We start from the raw sequence: 24,784 nt of genomic DNA, 5'->3' as shown, positions 1-24,784 counted from the left end.
GTGAAGTTATAGACTTTGAGACTTGGGTGATTTCAACACGTAATTAATCTAGACTTTTATGGCCCTTTCTAGTTTTGTTATCAAGTTTTAGCTCAATCCAAACATATTTAGTGGGTTTCCTCAACTAAATCTCTTTTCATAATGATTTAGCATTGGTAGAGCCAGGTTTCAGTAATGAATGGGATGCAATTAATTAATTCTAACAAATATTATCTCCATTAAATGAATAACTTAGCAAAGATCAAGAATGACAAGAAAATAATCCTTCCTAGCGATCAGGATCAAAAATAAGAGACAGCACATTGTTGCTTGGGGACTTTGCTCAGACCCAATACATGTGTGAGGCACTGGTAACAAGTACTATTGCCACTGACTATTGATTTTATGTAAATGTAATATTCTTGCAGCAATGCAGCTGTACGTCCACATTGGTAGTGTGGCCTTCCTGTAAGCTGCACATTCAATGATGCTATCCAGTCATGAGGTGTGATGCCTCTTTTGACACTTTTAAGAATAGTTCTTTTCACCGTAAGAATATATTAGGTATTAATTGTCCTCAGTACATTTAACTGTGTATTCCGCGACTACATTTCAATATACATTTACATTTTAGGTTGTTTGAAACATTCAAAGTGTGATCTTCTTTTAAATTATATTTTTGCAGGGAAGCCTGATGTGAAAATGATCATGAAAGAGGATAAAACAAAGTTGTTTTGTGAGTCTGAAGGATACCCTTCATCAATGTGGATTTGGAAGAAATGTGCTGAAGGGATTTCTAAGTAAGCCTTACACGTTTATATAGATGCAAACAGGAAGTACATTCAGTAAAACATTTAGCTTCATGAGGTAGTATTGCTACATATAGACCTGCATATCAGTAAAATGGTCACCTATAATGCCACAACTTCAAACAAAGTATTCGTATGATCTATTTTTCTACAATGAACAATGATCACCAGAAAGGAGATATATATGGCAACATGATTATTTTTTACAGGAAAGATAGAATCTCTTTGGATATTTCTACATATTATTAGACCCAACATATTTTAGTCTGACTTTAATTAAACTTGTTTCTTTTTGGAACAAATTACTCACTGATTTTTGATGTATTTAATTTGGCACTACAAATTCTGATTTATGCAGCATATTTGAAACCACAATATGTCTTTCCTTTAAAAGAGCAAGACACCAAGGTGCAGATTTAGCAGTATTTGATGCAGCACAACACAGCAAGACAACGTGTTGCGCTGCACTGCGTCAAATGTGGAAGTCAGGAATGCTCCATATCTATTAAGATATGGCACAATCCTGCTCTCTCCCTGCGGTGGTGCACTATGTGCTGCCTAGTGCCAATGCAGGCACCCTTGCATCATGGTGCAAGGGTGCCTGCATTGTGAGCAGGATTGTTTTTGTGCAGCAAAGAACACCTTCCTACATAAAACAATGCTAAGAGGGTTTTTCCTCCTTCTAAGTGAGCTGCGCAATGCAGCAAAGTTAGAAAGAGGAAACCAACGAGGAGAAATAAAGATTTACCAAGGCTAGTCTTGGTAAATCTGGAAATGTGCCAAAAAGCATGGGTGGGTGAAAGGGAACACCTAAACTCCACCCATGTGATGCCTTCCTAGTGCAGAGTGAGGGAAGGTATCGATTTGCACTGTCTTGCATTACTCTGAATCTACCGAGCCACGAAGGGCCACCCAAGGCAGCCTTGTGTGGCTTAGTAAATTTGATTTAAGGATTGTGTTACCTTTGCGTCACCATGCGTGACGCAAGGGCAATGCAATCCTTTGTTAAACCTGGACCCCAGAATGTAAGCGGTGTGTTGGAAGGGCAGTGGTGAGACCATGTATTATATGGGATAAAACCCCTCTGCCCTACAGTAAAAAGGACATTTCAAGTCACTTAGCAATTCCATGACTTTATAAAGGAACTTGGCTTTGAACCTTCATCAGTCAATTAATGTTTCTCTACTAACGACAATGAAAAATGGGTTTCATCAACTTTCCTTGCTTTTTTTTCTAGCTGCAGTGAAGTGATTGCAGATGACATAAAGAGTGAAACTCCGCAGAGAATCAACGGGTTATGGAAATCAAGCAGTACTTTTGAGCTCAGCAAAGTGCTGGAAAGCATTTCCATCTCTTGCTGTGCAAACAACTCTGCTGGCTTATCATGTGCAGACAAAACTTTTAACCACCCAGGTATTCAAAATGTGCTATGTTACCCTGTTGAACTCAGGTAGTAAATATAGATTGCCTTATCTGCTCTGGGCACAGAGGCGAGTCAAAACCTCATTGGAATGGTTTCTACCCATCTGGTGAAGATTGGTATCAAGTGCTGTCTTCAAAGAATTAATATGGCAGTTCCCCATGGTGTGCTGTTTCATCCATGCATACGGATATTTTCATTTACATTAGCTACTGGCTTATGTAAATGACAAAACGTCTCCATCTGTGGTTGAACTCGTATTGTGGATCCTGCACCATTGGTTATGTTTTACAATCAGGGACTCATTTCCAAATTGTGGGCATTTTTGGGTGGGCACTCTTGCAAAAGTAGGTGTGCTTGCGAAATTGAAAGTTTGTGGGGATCCATAAGTTTGTCCAGTCTATTTCTCACACTGAATTTAGCCTACATTTATTCCTAGTGGGCCAGGAGTAAATGTGTATTAGGTGAATGTAGAGAGCCATCCGGACCATCCACTACAATGTTGCACCTTTACATGCATCCCTACACCACTCGGGGCGGGCTCGTCCCGGGGTATAAATATAGAGCCGAGACTGCTCGAGGTCCCTTCCGGCCACAAGTGTATAATCGTTGTCTGGTTTATTAAGTGCTGTTGCGGCCTAACATCATATAGGCCCTGCCGCGCCACTTTGGCGACGAGGCCTGTCACACCCACCCGTGCCCGCCTACCTCTTGTGGTGCATACAGGGAGCGAGCGGTGCCCACCCGCGTTGCCCTGCTCCCTCTGGTGACGTGGGAAGAGCCGAGGATACCTCGCGGGGCACACACGCATCGCTCTGCGCTGGTAGGCACCTGCGGCATCTGAGGTCCTGGCGACGGTGGCGTCTGAAGCTGCACCTCCTGCCTCCGCTGCCCAGCTCAAGGCCGCCCACACGTCTACCCGGCCATCGGGAGCATATTCAGCCGGCGACGCTCGCTGGAGCAGCGCTCATCGAGGGGTGAGTGACAGCAGCCCCGCTCGCACAGTGCCCTTCACACGCAGACGTCTCTGCTCCTGCTCCTGCTGCTGAGCTGGTGCAGCAGCGTGGCTTCAGGCCCATAGGTCTTTCACCACCACAGCGTCCTAGCAGCGAGGCCCCGAGACTGGGCTGCCCCCTCCACTGCCTGCGCCTACCGCAGCACCTGGTGCCAGGAACACACACATGCCCGGGATCCTCGTGTGGTGCCGCATGTGCTAATGCAACTGGAGCTGTGCCTGAAAAACAGACAACAAGCATTAGCAGCAGCAATAAAATAAAAAAAGGATAAAGGAGGAAAGTATGGACTGGTGTGGGTCAAAAGGCAACACATTCGAGATCACGCCACTGGCGACAGTTTCCTGCCGCTCAGCAAGATGGAGGGCGCAATCCAGTTGTTGGTGCCATCCACCACCACCAGTGCATACCCACACTGCAGTTGCACCGCTAACCCCCTTCAGTGAAGCCTCGGACCCCGCTATTGCTGTGCCAAGATGGAAGGCCTAGGTCAGACGACTCAACCATTACTTCAAGGGGACAAGGGAAATGGATGACACCGTGAAACGGTCACTCCTCATCTACTACGGGGGCTCGGAGATCTATGATCTGTTCGAGACGCTCCCCAACACCGGAGAAGAAGATGACTACAAGGCGGCGGTCGCAGCGCTCAATAGGCACTTCGACCCACAGCTCAACCATGATTTTGAAAAGTTCAAGTTCAAGAGAGCGCGGCAAACTGATGCCGAATCCATCAACATGTTCTATGCACAGCTATGCCGGCTGGCTAGCACGTGCCACTTCACAGACCAGCGGGATGAAACCCGTGATCAGATCATCCTAGGCAGCCGCTCAAAGCTCCTGCGGAAGCTAATCCTCCGGCAACCTGGAATCTCGCTGGATGAGATCCTGGTCCTGGCCCGCTCCCAAGAGCTGTTGGACGTCAGGGCAGAAGAAATGGAAGCTGCCCTACATACACTGGTTGCCGCGTCTCAAGCACTCAGACACCCGCCAATCAAGGAGGAAAAGGTGGATGCAATCCAAAGACGCCCCACGACACCTCACCAGGCGCCTAGACTGCCACCAGGTGGACCGTGTAGATACTGTGGCGAGGATCACCCCGAGACGGCCGTATGCGGGCAAAAGGGAAAACGTGCTCTCGCTGCGGAAGGTTAAATCATTACGCCAGAGTGTGCCGCGGTGGGCGGTTCCGACCATCATCGTCGAGTCCCAGAAGCATGTCCCAGCATGTTCGCCAAATCTCCCTTGACGACTCACCGTCAGTGCCGGATGACTAACCACAGGAACGACGCCCCATGTATGAGGACGAAGACGACGAAGAAGTGTTCGTGGTGTTGTACATAGGCAGGACAGAAACTCGTCGAAGGCCACCTCCTATGTGCTCAGTCTCCATAGAAGGCACTGACATACAAGCCCTCATCGACACTGAGGCATCTGTCAATGTGATGGATTTCGACCAGTACGACCACCTGTCACCGCGACCTCCTCTATGCCCCATTCTCTGCGCGAATCTACACGTAGGGAGTGACCGACCCACTTCCTCTCTGTGGCGTCATTCAGACCACCGTCACAAGCGGAAGTTACTCCACCAAGGCAAGGTTCTACATCACAGATGGTAAAAAGGGGACTTTACTCAGCTGCCACACGGCCGAAGACCTAGGACTTGTCTTGTTCGCCAACCAGATCCATGAATCCCATGCGGAAGCAATGTTGAAAGAGTTTCCGGCTCTCTTCAAAGGACTTGGGAATCTCAAAGGCAAGAGGTTCAAGCTCCACATTGGTAAGGCCCGTGGCCCTCAGGCACGGTCGGGTGCCCTTCAACCTACGCCTGCAAGTGGAGGAGGAGCTGAGAAAGCTCTAAGAGCTGGATGTAATTGAGAAAGTCTCTGGTCCTAATCCGTGGGTGTCCCCGCTGGTCGTGGCACCCAAACCCAAGCAACCAGGAGCCATTAGACTCTGTGTCAATATGAGACTGCCAAATACCGCCGTGAAGAGAGAACGTCACATCACCCCCACAATGGACGATATTGTGGCAGGCCTAAATGGGGCAAAGTGGTTTTCCAAACTAGACCTGAACGCCGGCTATCATCAGCTTGAACTGGAGCCCGAGAGCCGGTATATTACCACCTTCTCGACGCACGTTGGCCTACATAGGTACAAGAGGCTCAGCTTTGGAGTGTCCTCGGCCACCAAGGTCTTCCAAAACGCCATCCGGGAAGAACTGTCGGGGCTGCAAGGGGTGATCAACCTCAGCGATGATATCCTCATGTTCTCCAACACGCTTGAGGAACACCATTCGCACCTCCGAGTCACTCTGAAGAGGCTGGAAGACTGTGGGCTAACTCTGCACAAATCCAAATGCTCATTTTATCAAGAAAGCGTTGATTTCTTTGGGTACACGTTGACCCGAGAAGGACTCCTGGTAGATCCGAAGAAAGCCGAAGCCATCAGAGCTACCAGCACACCTCGACACCCCACCGAAGTGAGGAGTTTCCTCAGTATGGCCACGTACTGTGGACGTTTTATCCCCAAGCTTGCAGCCATGTCTGAGCCGCTACGCGTCCTTACACGCCACGATCATAAGTGGAAGTGGACACTGGCGGCCAACAATGCGTTCCACGACATCAAAGCAGGATTGCTGGACAAGACCGTATTGGCTCACTTCCACCCCAAGACGACAAACGGAACTGATCGTCGACGCTAGCCCCGTTGGTCTATGAGTGGTCCTCCTTCAAGAACACGGCCCGGAGGTGTGGAAGCCAGTCGCCTACACCAGCAAGGCTCTCACCAACACCGAGACCAGATACGCCCAAATCGAGAGGGAGGCGTTGGCTATCAAATGGGCGTGCCATCACTTCCACCTGTATCTGTGCGGCCAGGAGTTCCATGTCGTGACTGACCACAAACCGCTGCTTCCGCTGTTTGCTGGCTCATCCCGGCTAGCACCCCGAGGATTGAATGATGGACGGTGAAGTTGCAAGCCTACATCTTCAAAGTGATCTTCCGCCCAGTGGCCCACAACCCTGCCAACTATCTGTCTCATCACCCGGAGTCCACGATGCCATCCGACACCATTGGCGGATGCCTGCAGCACCCAAGCGTTCGTCAACATGGTTTTGCAAGGAGCGTGTCCCAAGGTCATGACACTTGAAGAAATTGGCCGAGCCACTCAAGAAGACCCCACTCTCTCCCGAGCCCGAGGAGCACTGGAGAACAATGGATGGGCCCACTTCATGGACGGCGCTCGCGTCCTCCGGCTGGAGGTCAGCCATGCCCGCCAAAAACTGTGGCAAGTTTGGAGCGAACTGAGTGTGGGGGAAGAAGGAGTTGTCTTGAGGGGATACCTGATTGTGGTCCCGGAGAGTCTTCAGAAAAGGATCCTCGCGTTGGCCCAGGTTGGTAACCAAGGAATGGCAAAGGCCAAAGCTAGGTTACGGGACAAGGTCTGGTTCCCGGCGATGGGCTCCATGGTAGAGGAGATGGTGAGGCAGTGCCATGCCTGCACGATCACCAGAGGGGACCCAGCTCCGGCACCGGTGATCATGAAGGAACCGAGCAAGACTCCTTGGATGCACCTCAGCATAGACTTTGGGAGTTTCCCGGATGGACGTCACATGCTGGTCATGGTTGACTCATTCTCGAAGTTCCCCATTGTTGAGGTGGTGGTGTCAACAGCTTTCCCACCCATGAAGAGAGTCCTGGACAGGGCCTTTGCAATGATGGGACTCCCGGAAGAGGTCAAGTCCAACAATGGACCCCCTTTCCAGGGGCGGGCGTTTCAAGAGTATCTTGAAAATCTAGCGGTGCGCCACAGGAAGATAACCCCGCTATGGCCCCAAGCAAATGGGGAAGTAGAACGACTTATGAGGACAATTAACCATGCGTTGCGCTTCACCGTGGAGAATGGAGGAGACCCTGAAGCAGCCCTTGACCAATTCCTCTGTGCGTACCGACAGACCCCTCATCGCACCACCAAGTGTGCTCCGGCTTATTTCCTGTTCAAGCGAGCCCCACAAGACAATATCCCGTCAAACCCGACGTGGGTGCCAATGGAGCGGGATGATGCAGCTGTCCAAGCGAGGAGGGAGACAATGAATCGGAAGGCCAGTGATGCCCGAAGAGCCCAAGAACCTCAGCTAAGTGTGGAGACCAGGTGGTGATCAAAGACTGACACCTCGGGTGGAAGTTCCTGACGCCCTACGAGCCAGAAGTGTGGCTTATTGTAAGTGTTCAAGGGACCATGGTCACTGCTCAAAAGGGACAACAATCCATCACGAGGAATGTGTCCAGTTTCAAGAAGATAACTGAGGCAGAAGCAGACCCAGAGGCATCTGTTTATCAGGACTCACTTCCGAATTTCTCTCCCCCGTCTCGCCCAACATGAGGAATGCCCTGCTGGAGTCACCCGGGGCAGTCAGCCAAGGATGTGCTGATCGTGCCTGGTCGACTAGCCAGAACACCGCCACTGAGTCGGCCGAGGATGACCCGTCCCGGGCCGCGGCAGAATCCTGTGCCTGGAGCCAGAAGTATGGTCTCCGGTCGAATCATGTGCCGAGTCAGCGGCTGAGGGACTTTGTATATACATCCCCATGAACTGGGATAATTTGTTGGTCCAGAACTAAAAGAAAAGAGGGATGTAGAGAGCCATCCGGGACCTTCAAAACAATGTGGCACTTTTACATGCATCCCTACACCCCTCGGGTGGGCTCGTCCCGAGGGTTATAAATATAGGGCCAGGACCGCTCGAGATCCCTTCCAGCCACGAGTGTATAATCGTTGTCTGGTGTCTGTTATTAAGCGCTTTTGCGGCCTAACATCATATAGGCCCCACCGCGCTACAGTGAAGAAAACTAAGGGCCATATTATCAAGAAAGGGCTATGCATTATCGCTACTTTTATCGGCAGGAAACTGCCGCTAAAGCGGCGATAATGGGCTTGATAATATGCCCTTGTGAATTCTCATAGAAGCCCAGGTTAACACCAGAACCTGGGCTTCTATGAGAATTCACAAGGGGATATTATCAAGCCCATTATCACCGCTTTAGCGGCAGTTTCCTGATGATAAAAGCGGCGATAATGTATCGCCCTTTCTTGATAATATGGACCTAATGCCTGCAAAACTGAAGGTTATTCTAGAGAAGGGGTTTCTCCACAGGGAAAAAATGTTGCTCTCTGTGAAGAGAAATAGAAAAAAAATGAAAGTGCAAAATACCCATTTGCATTCCGTTTACACGTGTAAGTATACACCATAGACATTTACACATGCATAAACGTCAATGTTTAAGAATTACATAAAATTCACCAAAAATTCCACAGTTCCTGCATGGAATCTTCGTCTTTTGCCGATTCCCAGGAAAAATTATGGAATTGGGTGGCCATGCTTACCACAGTAGTCAGCATCCACCCAGCTGGTCCAACCAGTCTGTACATAATGGGGTGCAGTGCACATCTATGCTGTGCATTCATAATTATGCACTGGACACACAACATTAAAAAAAACACTACATGCTTCACCTGATATCATTGGGTGTGCCAATATACGTGTGTTGGATTCTCACCTTCGAATTGATACAAGACAGATGTTTGGTCGTTTTCTGTTAATGAGCATGTCAAACTGCTGTTGGATGTTTAAGCATATGGTAGGCATTCACCTAGGTGGCTACATTTCTGACTTCCAAGTCAGATATTATATAGTTAGGATACGTCATATTCTAAAGGAATTGGCACTTTAGAAGTATATTTGTCAGAAAAGAAACAACATCCTCAAAGATATTGACCATTCACACGTGGATTTCATTTTTAGGTCTAATCAATGTGATTTTTCAGAATACTGTACGCTGCACTTTGTGTATGTTATCTCTATGGTCTGCCCGAGTGCCTGTTTTCCAGCTGTGGCAGGTTTGGGGAGGCTGGTGGATTTAGTTTCACCTGTCTTGCACACAGAAACACTGTAACCCTTGCTTACAACTGCAGTTGATCCGACATAGAGCCAAGTATTCTCCACCCCCTTGCATTGCTTTGCATTTTCTTCCCTGAATAATCTTAGCTCTTTTATTTGTTGAATCTCCATCTGGGATCAGCCCCAACTCAAAAAAGGAATACAACATCTGTACATTAGCGCAGTACACTGATATCAGTGCCATTTGATTTGTCAACAGGGTAGTGATATAATAAAAGAGGAAGATGCCTGAAATTGTCTCATATGAAAGATCTTTTACCCAGTGCTTCCGTTGTGCCATTGGTTGGAACCAGCAATTATGTTTAGGTCTTGGTTACAGTTGAGACTTATTGTTTCCCCTACGTTAATAATACTTACAGTTGAGTTTGAGTCTGTTCCTTGTTCATTACTAGATCATTTTCATGACTAGATAATTTTGATATCTGTATTGCGTTCCTACTCCATATTTGATGACTTTCCTCCCAAGTCTTGTATTTGCCCCGCCCAGGAGTATTTTGATTTTATTGTCTGATTAGACAATGTATCCCTCCATTGCTGGTGTCAGACCTTGCTTCTTTGCCATGCATGGGAGGGACAGTTTCCTCTCTCTCCTCCTCCTCCCCCTGACATCATTCTTCCACCCTTCCCACCTGCCAGCAATCATCCTCCTGCCCCCAGCCTCATTATTTACTTCATTTTTAGGTCTTGCCTAGGCAGCGCTTGCGCTGTCTCGTTGAGACATGCTGTATACACTATAGTGTATATAAGCTCCGCCCACTCTCCACCCATCATTTTCATTGGCTGGTGTCTTAAATGGTACCTTCTGATTGGTTGTAGGCTTGTTAGTCCCTCCTTATGATGGACATGTCTTCATTTGTGTCTTTCCACTGCTATTGGCCCCTTTACTGCACAGACTACTTTCTTCAGATGCCTTCTCACACCACCATACTTTTGCATTGCTAATGCTTGTTTTATTTGTCTCTCCCCACAATGCTTCTGAGACTGTTTAATTATGTATGATTAATACAGCCCAAGCCTTCCTTTAATTATTTTTGATTAATACACCCCTCACTCAGACCAAGCGGAGGATCGAATTCTGCTCTCCAGCTCCAAAGTCGGCAGCTTTATATGTTACTGAAGTGACCACACACCACGGTAAGTTGAAGAAAGAGGTACGTTTATTACCGTTCGTCTCCACAACTTCCAGGGAAAATGAACCAACAGCCCTGAGAGCTTCAGCGTCAACATTCTATCACCATGGAGGTAGAGGAACATTCACATTAAAAGGAATAGATGACATGGGAGGAATGCATAACATTACTACAACATCTCCCTTCTTCATAAAGAAACAAAATAATCAAAAGGAGCAAGAAAGGAAAAGCAAAGAACACAAAACATGGTGTAAACAAAAGTAAATAAACATGAAAAAAACATACTTAAATATAATGTGTAATGATACACTAAATGCAAAATAAGATTACACATCAAAAGATGAATTACATATCCAAACGTTTGGGTGGAACCTTTCTCCGACTACTCTTCCGCAAAGGTGGAGTTTGAACAGGACTACTCCCATCATTGGAACCAGATCTTCCAGAAGAAGAAAAAGTTTCTTTACTCATATCAGAACCAGGACCTCCATGGACTGATTTATTGGGAGGAGATGCGGAACTAGATTCTAGTCCCATTTGACGTACAACCTTATCAGGAAGTTTTAAACCCTGGAAATGTTCCACCAATTTTTACCATTGACCCTGACTGCATAATGAGAGATGGCATCCACAGGAGCAGGCGGACTGAATTGAGACAAACCCTTGGGTACATTGTAAGGAATTTTAATTTTGACCCAATTTCCCACCTTGATTTTGTGAGCTTAAACCTTCTTGTGAGAACTGGTGTCTGAAGGAAAACAAACAGTCACTTATGTCACTCCCACCACTACATCCGGGTTTGAAGATCTCACCACAAGCTCCCATATCAGATGAAAAGATGGACATTTTAGAAAATAAACTCCACTGCCTCATCCATACTGGACACATACTCAAAGTGGCTACTCTCCCTCGCAACAGTTCAAAAGGACTTTTCTCCAAATCAGTACATGGAGTGGTTCGGTGAGCCCATAACATGTTCTGTACAGCTTCTCTTACATCAACTTTGCTAGATACAGCCCACTGTACACACTCAACCAAAATGAGGTTCATACGCTCAATGAAACCATTTCCTTGAGAATGATAAAGTGCAACACGACGGTGAACAATACCAGATTGAACTAGAAAATTGGACATCTCCTTCTAAACAAATTGGACCCCATTGCCTGATACTAGCTCTTTGGGAAATCCTCTGGCAAAGAGACTTTCCAAAAATCTAATGACTTCATGTGTGTTAGGATCAACCATAAAGTGCACCTCCCACCACTTGCTATAACAATCAGCAGCCACCAAAGCAAACTTATACTTATTAGATAATGCATTAAAAGATCCAATAAAATCTACAGCCAACTTCATCCAAGGACCAGATGGCAACTCAACCACCACTATAGGGGGAGTAACGGTTTTGATCACCTTTTCACTCAAACAACAGGTGATACAATTTTCTACAGCATTCTCAATTTGTCGGTCCATAGAAGGCCACCAATAAATTGCTTGAATTCTGCATTTGGTGCATGTTTGTCCAACATGACCCTCATGTCCAGCCTCAACAATATGATCTCTCAACCTCACTGGAGGTACAAACTTATCCCCACGTATGATCATCTATTTTATTTATTTTATTTATTTAATTTGTATAGCGCGTTATAACCACCGGGGTCTCTAAGCGCTGTTTGTCCAGATTACGTAGTGGGGGTTCGGCAATTACTTGATCTTAACACAGCGCCTAAAGGCTACTCCATGCTTGCCTAAACAAAGTGGTTTTTAACTTTTTTCTGAAGGATAACAAGTTGCATTCCTTCCTTAGTTCTGGGGCCAATTTGTTCCATAGAGCAGGAAGCGTGTTGCAGAAAGCACGTCCTCCCACCGTGGCCAGTTTAAAGCGGGATTGGGACAAGAGGGTAGCGTCCGACGAACGCAAAGTCCTGCTCGGTGTATAAAGGGACAGGCGAGATTTCAGGTATCTCGGTGCATTACCATACAACGCCTTATGTACGATGCACAAACCTTTAAAAACAACCCTCTGCCGAATCGGGAGCCAATGTAGCTCCTGCATCAGAGGGGAAGAGTGGGCAGTCCTAGGTTTTTTGTAAATCAGCCGAGCTGCGTCGTTCATAACCCCCTGTAGCATATCCAACAGCCGTTGAGGTAGGCCAATATACAGGGAGTTACCGTAGTCCAGCCTAGCCAGAATTGTGGCTGAGACCACGTGTCTCATGGTGGAAAAAGAGAGTAAAGCAGAGATCTTCCTCAATTGTCGCAGCAGGCCTATACAAGTGCCCACTACCGTGGTAACTTGTTTCTTCATGGAGAGTTTATCATCCACGTATAGACCCAGGCTTTTGACTGCAGACGCCGGCTCCGGCGACACACCCAGCTCCACAGGCCAAAATTTCTCACTCCAGGGGTTGCCCGTGATGGAAATAGGCAGCACTTCCGTCTTGTCCGGGTTGATTTTTAAAGAATTCTCGAACATCCAGTTAACGGTGGCTTTAAGTATGTCCTGCAACCTGGTAGTCGCTCCCGGGCCATCATCCAGCCGGATGATTATCTGGGTGTCATCGGCGTTGTTGTATACAAGGCAGTCCATCCTATTCAGGAGTGCAATTAGAGGCTGCAAGTAGACATTGAAGAGTAGGGGTGACAGGGCAGAGCCCTGTGGAACCCCACAAGTGATGGGGCAGAAGTGGAAAGAAAATCCCCCAGCTGTACTCTCTGTGTCCTGCCCTGCAGGAATGATGTAAGCCATGCATGTGCTGTACCCCTGATACCAAAGGACCTCAGCCGCGACAATAGTTGTTCATGACACACGGTATCAAAAGCCGCGGAGAGATCCAATAGTACCAGGGCGCTCGGTGTTTTTATATCGGCTCGACTCCTCAGTTCATCCAGAATAGAGAGCATGACTAATTCCGTGCTATGATTAGCACGGAACCCTGCCTGATTGGGCTCCAGCAGGTTATTGCTCTCTAGATGTCCTCAGAGCAATGCCAGCACATGCTGCTCGATCACTTTAGCCAAAAAAGGCAACTGAGAGATGGGTCGAAAATTCTTCAGACACTTCGTGTCTGATCCAGGTTTTTTTAGTAAAGGAATCAAGCGAGCCTCTTTAAAAGCTAGAGGGACCTGTCCTGTGTGAAGAGAAGCGTTCAGCAGATGTAAGACTTCATTCTCAATACCTGGCAATGCCAGTTTGAACACATCCGGAGGGCAAAGATCAGCCTTAGAGCCAGATTTGACTCGATCCATAATTGTGCGTAGCACCTGTTTCGTCATTGGGATGAACTCAACCAGCGGTATAATATCCGATGGGGTAGAAAGGTCAGGTGGGCAGGGACAATCGAGGGGTGTAGTTGCGGCGATTTCTCCCAGAATATTGGAGATCTTATTCACAAAGAAGTCCTGGAACCTCTGACAGTCCACCTGGGCGAACTCAGAGCTTTGCTCTTTGTTTGTCCTGAGTTCAGCCAGGACCCGAAAGATTTCCTTCTGCGGATTTCTAGCCGCAACTATTCTTTCCTCAAAGAAAACAGCCTTCCTAGATTGGATGGCTAATTTATACATCGACAAGGAAGAAATATATTCTTTCTTTGCAGTGGCGTCATACTCCTTCCGCCATGCTCGTTCTTTCCTCCTCACCGCACGTTTCAAATCCCGTAAGGTGTCATTATACCACGGAGCACCAGCTCCTCTCTCCACCTTCTTCATCCTACGAAGGGGTGCCACCAAGTCAATGGCTCTCCCCAATCTATGCTGAAGGTGTCCACAAAGAACGTCAATATTCACGTCCTGCTCCTTTACTGGAGGGGACTCTTCCAGGAGATGCACCAATTTCTCCCCATCGATGTTTCTCCACTTCCGGGCCATTTTCCAACCTTCCCCCAGTTTGGACAAATGCCCATTCAGTAGAATTCTACCCCTTAATAAAAAGTGGTCAGACCAAGCGCATGGCAAGATCTCTAAAGGGCCCTGGGCTGGCATGGTGGTCCAAACTAAATCAAGCACATGTCCCTTCTCGTGTGTTGGTCCCTTCACTTGCTGAGTAAAGTCCAAAGAGGAAAATGCTTCCTCAATCTGCAGCGCTTGTCCCTCTTTAGGGGATTTTCCCCAATGGTAATTAAAGTCCCCGACAATAATCATTTTATCATACCTCGAACGCAGATCCTGAACCAGTCGAATGAAAAGAGCCGGGAATTCAGGCGAAGCCCAGGGTGGTCGGTATAGCACCAGAAACACCACACAGACCGCCCCCCGCCTGAGTTTTACCCCCATAACCTCAGCGCCCCCTAAGGTTTCAGATAGAAACATTTCGGCACGGAGATGGGCCTGATAAAAAAGGGCTACTCCACCTCCTTTCTTAGCTCCCTCCCTATTGAAATGGAGTGCCAGATAGTTATCTGGTAAGGCCGCCACTAAATCCGGCGCCGAACAATCCTCCAGCCATGTTTCGGTAAGCGCAAGGGCATCTAGCTCCCCGTCTTCCAGTAGTGAGAAGACCTCCAGCTTATGGGCCTGCAAAGAGCGCGTATTCAACAGGCCGTAGTTTAGAGCATGCGCATTAGAATCGCGCTGCCCCTCTCTGGGGTCCCTGGCTGTAAATAGGAGCCCCTCTTGAGCTAGCAGATTTAAACAATCCTGATCGAGGTGGGACTTACCCAAGTTGAGCCCCAGGAGGTCGCATCTAGAATAATGCAGAATTGGGCCAGGGGTTCTGGCCCCGGGTCCCGGATGGTCACTGATGGGCAAAGATGGGCTCGCCTCTGGCGCGCCTATGGCGCGCCTATGGCGCGCCCGCTGCGCGTCACCGCTGCGCGTCATCATGGGGGCGTTTAAATAGCACCCAATCGTGCTATGTCTGCCGCGACAGCTAGAGCGGCAACAAAGATGGCGTCCCTTGCCGGCACTTCCCCTCCCAAGATGGTGCCTACCCCCAGTCCAGCTAACGGGCCGCCGAACAGCGGTGGAGATAACAGATTTCCACAGATCTCACCTCCTTCAAGAGACAGTTCATCGGCTAGCTTCGAGAAAGGCTGAAGTACATCATCTAAATGCTTTTCTTTGGGCTACCCTTGAATAATGAAAGTTTTAACCTCCTTGAGAATAGAATCGGATTGTAAGGCATCAAACCATTCTTTTTCATTAAAAAATACACCATTGCAACATCAATGGATGCAATTAGACATTCCTCATCTTCATCACCTGCTGAAAAGTCACTTTCAGAACAAGGTAAAGGTAACCTAGAGAGAAAATCAGGTCTAATATTTTTTCCCCCAGAAATGTGATCAATAGAAAAATGATATTGAAGTAATTTTTAGCTCAACCTGTCTATCCTAGGAGTATGTTCCTTTATCACAACTCCATTCAAGATCGGGATAAGAGGCTTATGGTCAGTCAACAATTTGAAAGTCCTACCCCAGAGAAAACTTCTGAATCTCTCCACTCCCCAACAACAAGCAAGAAGCTCTCTCTCAATTACTGAATAATTTTTCTCACTAGGACGTAGTGAGCGAGAAACAAATCCTACTGTGTGTTCAACACCTTATTTAATCTGAGTTGTCATCCCACCAAGACAATCCAAACTCTCATCGACCGAAACAATGGATTGTAAAGAAGGATCAAAAGGAGTCAAAATTTTACAAGCACCAAGTTCACCCTTGATATCTTCAAATTCATTTTGTCACACTTGATCCCACAAAAATGTATTTTGTTTTTAAAAGATCATGTCGATGGACAGTTTTAGCTGAAAAATTGGTAATTAATTTGGAATAAAATGGTACATACCCAAAAATGATGAAACTTGCTCTTTTGATTTCGGACACGGAGCCTTAACAATGGCTTCTATCAGCCCTTCTCTTGGCTTCCCAGAAATACAATGGCCTAGTTATTCAATAGACTCAACTCCAGATACACATTTACTCTTATTAGCGACAATCCCTTTTCCTTGTAACCTACTGAAAACCTCAGTTAGGTTTTTATCATGAGAAGTCTTGCACTTTCCTGCAACAAGGATATCGTCCTGGAAAACTACAGTGTCTTCAATCCCCATCAATACTTTCTCCATAATGCGCTGAAAAACGGAAGCCGCTGAAGCCAACCCAAACGGCATTCTTTTAAACTGAAAAGTCCCTACAGGAGAAACAAATGCAGTAAGGTGTTTGGAAGACACGTCAAGCTCGACTTGATGATATGCCGAAGATAAATCTATCTTCGAAAACCACTTGGATCATTCAAACTTTGAAACAATATCATCAATACGTGGCAATGGGTGAGAATCTACCCATATTCCTTTGTTAAGACTGCGTAAGTCAATACAGACCCTGAGATTTCCATTTTTTTTTCGTGCGACTACCAAGGGACTTACCCACAATGATGATTCTACCGGTTCAATCACACCTGATTCACACATTTTCTTCAGCTCTTCTGCTAAATCATCTCTAATACTGAAAGGTACTTTGCTTAACTTGTGTTTCACCGGAACCGTTTCATCCTTCACCTTGATAAGATGTTGAAAACCTTTAATTAATCCAAGATTGTCGCAAAAAACATCAGGAAATTTGGTAGCCCACAGTGATGAATCATGATTATGTGCTTCCTCATTTACACAGACACAGGTTCTTTTGTGCCAGGTCTGAGGGCCATACCAAATAACCCTTGGTGGTACCACCCTAGAATGTTCAAACCTTTCTTTGCAACATAGATTTTTCCGGTGATAAATCTTTCTTTGAAAACTAGTGTACTTTCAAAAAAAACTTTCAACTCAATCCTCCTTCCTTCGTTGGAGACAGGATTCCTGTCAGGGGGTTCAAGACACTTATCACCCCACACAGACTCAAACAATTCCTCTGTGATCATCGTCATACGTGCACCTGAGTCAACGAGTAATTGTAAATTTTTACCATCAACAATAATGTGGACAATAGGGTCTACACAATCTTCACAATCATCCTTAACTACTAACATCAAATCACTCATTGAACTCACAACATCCACATTTGTGTCAGATTTATCGCTGTCATCCCATACAGCATTAACATTGCTTTTGGAATTACACACTTTAGCAAAATGCCCTTGTTTACCACAATTTCGGAGAATTTTGAAACAAATCAGACGAAAAGATGGCTCTGCTTCACACGATATGATCCACATGCGTGGATGGAGACAGTGAACGGTGGACCACCTTGTCGCCAATTGAAGTGACCACACACCACGGTAAGTTGAAGAAAGAGGTACGTTTATTACTGTTCGTCTCCACAACTTCCAGGGAAAATTAACCAACAGCCCTGGTGGCTTCAAGCGTCAACATTCTATTACCATGGAGGTAGAGGAACATTCACATTAAAAGGAATAGATGACATGGAGGGAATGCATAACATTACTACAGTTACGCCACCACTCCTCTCTTCAAGACAAGCCCCTTAAAGGGGTTTATCTTTGTTTCCATTGCGTGCTCATTACAGTGCACCTGGGGCACAAGCAGGGACCTACTAGAGTGCTTCTCTATCAGAATGCACTATGTGGTCCTCCCGGGGCACAAGCAGGCATCCACTTCAGCATGCCTAAGCAAGCGTGTGATGAGTGGATGCATGTGTGTGTGCGTGCGCACGCGAGGCTGCAGGAGTGGACGGATGTCATTTACTGCCATTAAATCTCGTTTTCGGTTAATTAATGTAAGCGCCTTCTATTTAGGAGCAGCATATAAAATGTCGATTGAAGTGGAAGGAAGAGGGCGTTAGAGGCCGGCCGGCCGCCCCTGAGCAGCACGAGCTTCTTGTGCGCTTCCTCTGAAGGTAACAATCTCGGTTGGTGGCTCAAAGGAACCCTGCAAGTTTTGTACTGAATGAAGGTTTACTTGGTGGCTTTTCATTTTTCAAGGAAATGGGGCAGTTTATAGTTTAAATGTTTGTATGCCACTGGCACGCCCCCCACCTCTCCATCCCCCACCAAACACCCTCAAGAACCGACCATTTGATGGGTATAAAAATAGGAGATTTGCACACAACATAATACATTTTCATAGAGTAACTCAGAGTCAAGGTGTTATGTTTGTATGGTGCTGTGGCCCAGAGGGGCATCTCAGAGCAAACGTGCGTACCTCTCCCTCCTCCCCGGCCCCTTACGTGTCCCTCTTTTTCCCTGCAGCACTCACCCAATTCGGCAACCCGGTCCTGATGACGATCCTGACTAGATAGGATCGAAACGCCTTCGACCCCCAATACAGCGCGACTCATGGCGCATCATCTACTTTGGTTCTCAATCGAATCTCAATTACTCATCCACTGAGGACGAACCATTGTTTTTGTATGAATTGTTTTTTCACTGTGTCACTTTGCGTCCTTCGCTGTGTTCACCCACTTGTCACTCGCGTAGTCACTCTTTGCTTCACTATCATTTAGTGCACAAAGCCCCCTTGGGTTGCCATCACATTCTATGCCTACAGTGCTGCTTTAACTGTCTTGTATAAAATGTGTTCTTAAATATTTGATGCTAAATGCACTTTCTAAAAACTGAAATTCTGAGTCTCTCTTCCTTTTCATCCACGTTCTTTGTAATATCTTGTACATACAAATATATCTGCTGCTTTATTGAATCCGATTGAGATATTGTTGTTTTATACATATGTACACCCAGATCTCAATCTGGTCTGCGGGTTATAGTCCTGTTGCTTTTCCCAGTATTAATATTCCCAACACTAATAATAAACTACCAGGGTTACCACATGTCTCTCTACCGGTGATAGGCCCACCGTGTCCACATGTAGTCCAGACTTCTCCGACATCCAGACCCTGTGAAATATAGATTCCCTCCCCCAGCTCTTTACTTGCTCCTAACACCCAGAACTGAACACTTGAGTGGGAGTGAGGTTAGTAAGCACACTGGCACTGCACAGTGGTTCTGGGCAAAGGTCCTCACTTTAGAAAATAAAAAACACACAGGGGCTTTTATTTATACATAAACAGATCTTGTATGTGACAGCATGACCCACTGAATCAAACTTCCAGCTCTAGTGCCAGAGCATAGCCAGAACTAAACTGTATTTTTATTGTTACTCTCCGTTTATATTTTTTCCTAAGCACCATATTTTCTGTTCTGGCTAATTTCTGTGAAACACGTTGAGATGAACGTCGAATCTTCTCACTTGTGAAGGCGGTCTAGTTGATTCTGAAATAAAATGTAAATTACAAAAAGAAAAACCAGTGAAAAATGTGCCTTCTGTTTCTCCACCATTTTGTTTTCTTGTTTTTCAGATATACCATTACTAGGCATAAGGATTAACCATCAAAGCTCAGTTATGTTGATGTATCAGTAGAAAATGAGGTTGCCTGAAAAACACTTTATCATAAGGGCAACTTGTGCATATAAATACTTACATTATAATTCTTAATACAATCATAATACGTAAGTGGTCTGTTACAGTGTACTTGAAAAATAATGTTTCAGTGGCACATTGCTCCAGTGACTGGTGATTGTGCAGAGTACAGACAGACAGTCTAGCACATAGATGCACATGGGTACATAAGCAAGTTTTAGCTGTTGCTTGTTTGCAATTATTGCGTAGATTATTGCAAATTGTATTATTCAGGAGTAGTGAACTGAAACTATATACAGTAAATATTTAAAGCTCTAGAAAGGTTACTTGCAGGGTCTTCATCAGGACGGTAATTCAGAGACAATTCAGGGTAACATCCCTCTGATAATCTGTACTGGAAAGGAGGCTCAAGGTCTCAGGGAGTGAATCTGGACCAATGCTATCACCGATATGTGTTCAGTATAAGAGAGGTGACGAGTGTCCACCTCCTTCAAAGGCAGCAGTAAAATGTCTTCCAGCATGGCACCATCTCCACCAGCTTTAGAAGCTGAGCCAAAACTTGTTTTGGTGCCTTTGTGTATCTGTGTACTTGAATGTTTGTCTGTTCTCTGCATAACCATAACCACCACTCTCTACATTATGGTTTGCAGCATCCTGTATCAAAACCATTGTGCACTATTGTTGCATTCCTTATTAAAATGTCATTATTCATATACACAAGTTGTAACTTACTGTAACATTTGTGTTCATTCATCCACGTTTGCCTTTGAGGAATCAATTCAATTTGCACTTAATGTGTTTTGCTGACTGATACTAATGCACAATAATATAGTCACTCATTTGATTTGGTCAAATTGACTATGTTTATAGTTGATTTCGACAGAACGCCTCTCCTAGTAGATTTGACATGGTTGAGTCCTATTCGTTGAATTTGTCTATTACTTATCTTTATAGTTATAATGGGTTCTCAAAACCTACTTTGGTGATGGATAATGACAAGAAGCTCTGGCATCCTTCCAGTATATTAAGCCCAAAACACAATTTTTGATTTTGTGTGTGCTTTTCAAAGTATTTATTGTGCTTTTCATGTTCTTTTCAGATCCAAACATCTAGGTGTTTTGTGAAGCTGACATTAAAAGTACACTATAGGACGGAATGATCTCGCGTCAACCTTTGGTCATAGGTAGAGCCAGCCAGGGACTTGGGCTGGCTGATGCACTCCCAATATTTAGGAACTGTGTGATACTTCCAAACTATTACTGTTGACTGCCTTTATTAGGACGTGTTGCAGCCTCCTCAACATAAAGAGGCTAGCCCTTGTGCATGGAGGAGTGTGGCTCACTGATTAGAGCGGCAGACCCTGATGCAGAGGTCTGGCCCGAGACCAGGGTTCAATTCCCAACGCGGCAGGGTCCTGAGCCCAAAAATGTCCACGGACTCGATAATTCTCGCCTCGGTGCCTATTCTAATCATGGGGTCCTACGCTGCAACTCTGGGCAATAGTTGCTTAATCTCCACTACGGCGACCCACCCGCTGCGGGATGCCTGGCTTTCACCCTGGGGATACCCAGTAGGGGTTATCTCACAGGGGAAAACCAGGACGGGTTCCCAAGGCAAGCGCCTTGATGCCTTCGGGTGATACGTGCGCTATATAAGTCACAATACATTTACATTACATGATGTATTATGATTAGAGATCCCAGTTTTATGTCAGTATTTATCCATATTTATTTTTTGGCCATCTTCTTGGTATTTATCCATATTTATTTTGTGTTTGGAGAAGAAATGGAGTCACAAAATGGTATGTTTCCACACTTAATTAACTCCTGCATTCATACCTGGATTCCTGTAGCCTTTTAGCAAATAAAGAAGCCCCATATAACATAACACTACACCCACATGTACATATTTGCATACTACAATTATTTGTTAACATATGTCTTATTTAAAGAAATCTCATCCTGTTTTTTGAACTCCCTAAGCTGTCTGTCTGTTTAGATTTTGCCTGGAGTTCATGAAAGACAGACTGGAAAGTCTCTCACAAGAAGTACAATTTTCAGTATTTTTCCGCTTTTAACAATAAGTACAGACAGGAAATACATTGTTTTCAGTCTGTATTTATCTATAAAAATAAGTGAAGACAGAAAACTGAGAGCCATAACTATGATTAAACCTCATAAGGTGCCTTGGCCATAGAATACTGGACATGCATGCAGTGTGCTGCCTCTGGGGTACACGCTTTTCCATCCAGCTCATGACTTCTTCAAGGAGGCAGGTAGTAACAATGGCAGGAACATAAAAGGCCACAAGTTCGGACTCTGCAGCATATAATGATGTCTTACTTACACCAGTGACTGCAACCACTATGTCTAACGTATTTGTCATCTTTTACGCTGTCAGATTTGTATTAAATGATTATTTGCGTGAATATCAGCTTTACGTCCAACTAGGTATCTGCTTCTGTAACTTTTCAGACTCAAAGCCATGTATTGACCCAGTAATGACCCAGTAATGAACTCAACCTCACTTGCTGATAATTTACCAGAACTATCAATGGCCAAGGATTTGTGTTGTGAAACTACAGCCTGCTACATCAAGGAGCCCATCACTGACTGATTAAATATTAAAATAATCCTCAATAAAGCCTGGAGTGGAGCACACAAGACTGGGCAGGGTAGAGGGAAGAATTTGCACATCTTGGGGAAGCATGTCTCTGTGGCGTCTCATGTCTAATCCTCCGCTTTATGAAGAGCAAGCAAAAGCTTGTCTTGAGGTTAGAATTGAAACCTTTTATGCTAAGTCAGTTCCTAAGCAGCCCCGGTCCATGTAAGCTCAAAAGAAAAAATTATAAAATTCAGATTTAATGCCGAATGTTGGAAACACTGCTCTAAAACCCCACAATTCTCCATTGTTTTCCATTTAGCCCTCTTGTTTGCCTAGTTTGAAGGCCAAACTACTGGTCATTTTTAGATCGAGCATTCAAAACCTCTTGTATATACTTTAGTTTATACTTATATGTGTATTTATTTTGTGGGCTCTGGAGATCAGCCCTAGGACTTGTCTGCTTCCGCTTAGGGACTTTTTTTCTGTTCAACTGCCTCTATTTAAAATGTTCTGGCAACTGCCTCTATTTAACTTTCTTGATAGAAAACGACCAGCAGAGGTCAGTAAAATATCAGAATCACTTTAGCATTCTCTAGATTCCAGTCCATAGAAATTGTCTTCCACAAGCACCCGTAGACAATATTTTTTTCAAATCTTGTATTATCATTGATACGACCACCGAAGGCCCTGATTTTATATTAAAAACAGAGCTTTGGACTATACTATTTCCCTCTGAAAGGCAATATTTCTCTCCATGTGTTCCCATACCTGTCGTGTCATGCAGTTTGGTGCTTACTTTCCCTCCGTTATTAAAGAACAGTAGATGTTTCAGCACGCAGGCTAATGGGCTGCATAGCTAAATACAAATACAGTCCCAAAGGCGGGACCAAATGCATTGCAAATGCTTGTTTGTTTTTGCTGCTTGCTGTGCTATTAACAGCTGGCCATCTTAAAATGATTCTCTGACCATTCCAAGATGGCCTCCCATTATATTAACAAATGACATTCAAACAGGATTTATTAAAATAAAAAGTCCGTTCATAAATAGCATGCATGGATGAAAGTGCCCATCTTTAAAAGAACATTTGTAAATTGATAACAAAATGCATTCAAACAGCCACTGTGGATACACATTTATCTGCAGCAGCCATCTTTAATGCAGTTTGTTACATTTTATAAACCTGTTCCAAGAGAGCCACTAGGGTGTGTGCATGCATTTGAAGCATCTTTTTTAAGATCAAGGATACATTAAAAGCTATTGGATTTCAGGGCTGAGACCTATTGGCTTTGCCGAATGTTTATTGGAAAACAGAGTCTTATTTTGGCTCAGAAGGTCAAAACATGGAGACAAGAGAACTCACAAGATAGGAAAAAAGTGACAAAGGGAGATAAAAACTGTCAAAAGGAACCTGCAAGATTGAAATAAAGAGAAAGAACGTCTAGGGTAGTGGAAAGAAATGACATGAGGTGGATTCAAGAACCAGCAACCTTGTTCTTTGGGAACCCTCGCATTTGAGAAGGCTGACAATAGTACCCTGTTGCATCGTGGGCCCTAGGCCCACATGATAAGGAATACAGGACACAGACGCAGAGTATATCGTTACAGAGACTGGCCACGAGCACTCTGGCTCTTTTATTGGCAGGGTCATCTAACCGGTGACGCCTGTGTTGGATGGGTGTGGGGTGGGTGTATGAGCCAGCCCTCGAGGGAGTGGCTGGCAAAAACACTAGACTGTGTCCAGCAGGACACAACATTCCTCCCAAATGTTATTAAAATAAAAACAACAAACAAGAGTCCAAACTGTGGGAAGGAATGAGAAGACAACTAAAAAAAGCTGAAGTCTCACAGTTCAGAGATGCAGTTCGCAGGACAGCGGTGGACAGGTGCAGCGGAGAGCACCTGGACATCTTGGCACGTACCCACACATTAACCAGGTATATCTGGACACGAACACAGTGCTGATGAAGTCCGGACCTTTCAGCTCTGCGTCAGTTGAGTGACAATCCACCTATGTGACGTTTGTCGATCCGGCGTACTCTTGCTGTGAGGCAAATAGTGTCTTATAGTTCAAACATAGGTGCATCAGGAGCGTAGCTGGAGTCCATTGCAAACACCTGATGGCGATGTTGCTTGATCCCTTGAAAACCGTCTTGACATTCTGTGACCTGTTGAAGCTTCTTTTGCCTGGCGACTCCCTGGAATCCATTGGTGGGGCAGTGTAGAGTTCATCTCTCACGCATGAGGGAGGCCCCTTAGATGAGTTGCCACGGGACTGCCTACGGGCTGCACTGGGTCTGCACATGTCTTCATCTGGACAGCCACAAGACTACCTCGGAGCCACCGCCTAGTCACTCATGCAATGTCAGGGGTGGATGTGTCCTGGTCCGAACATGCTCTTGCTACCGGGTTCAGGATGTACGCCAGCTAGACAACTGATCACTGGTTCTTCGGATCATCACTCTGTATGGCAATGGTGCAGGACTCCAGTCATGGTATTTGATGCTCCAGGGATGGTGAAGATGCACAGGGCAAATGATGGAGTGGCTGCCATGAGAAGACTTGTAG

General features: G+C 45.5%; 1 protein-coding gene across 3 annotated transcripts in view; it reads left to right on the top strand.

Annotated features, from left to right (window-relative positions):
* FLT3 (fms related receptor tyrosine kinase 3) overlaps nt 1-24,784 on the top strand; it is a 469,875-nt gene that overhangs the window by 333,543 nt on the left and 111,548 nt on the right. For all 3 annotated transcript variants that reach the window (XR_013599399.1, XM_078655995.1, XM_078655994.1), the window contains exons 11-12: nt 665-779; nt 2,026-2,201. Coding sequence is in view for 2 of the 3 variants with exons in the window: in XM_078655995.1 (XP_078512121.1) it covers nt 665-779; nt 2,026-2,201 (291 nt within the window). In the remaining variant the exon portion in view is untranslated. The remainder of the gene's footprint in view (nt 1-664; nt 780-2,025; nt 2,202-24,784) is intronic.

Source organism: Lissotriton helveticus, chromosome 8 (assembly GCF_964261635.1).
Source record: "Lissotriton helveticus chromosome 8, aLisHel1.1, whole genome shotgun sequence".
NCBI classification, from domain to species: Eukaryota; Metazoa; Chordata; class Amphibia; order Caudata; family Salamandridae; genus Lissotriton; species Lissotriton helveticus.
Note: the sequence above shows the minus strand (reverse complement) of the source record. Positions and strands in the feature narration are given on the sequence as shown.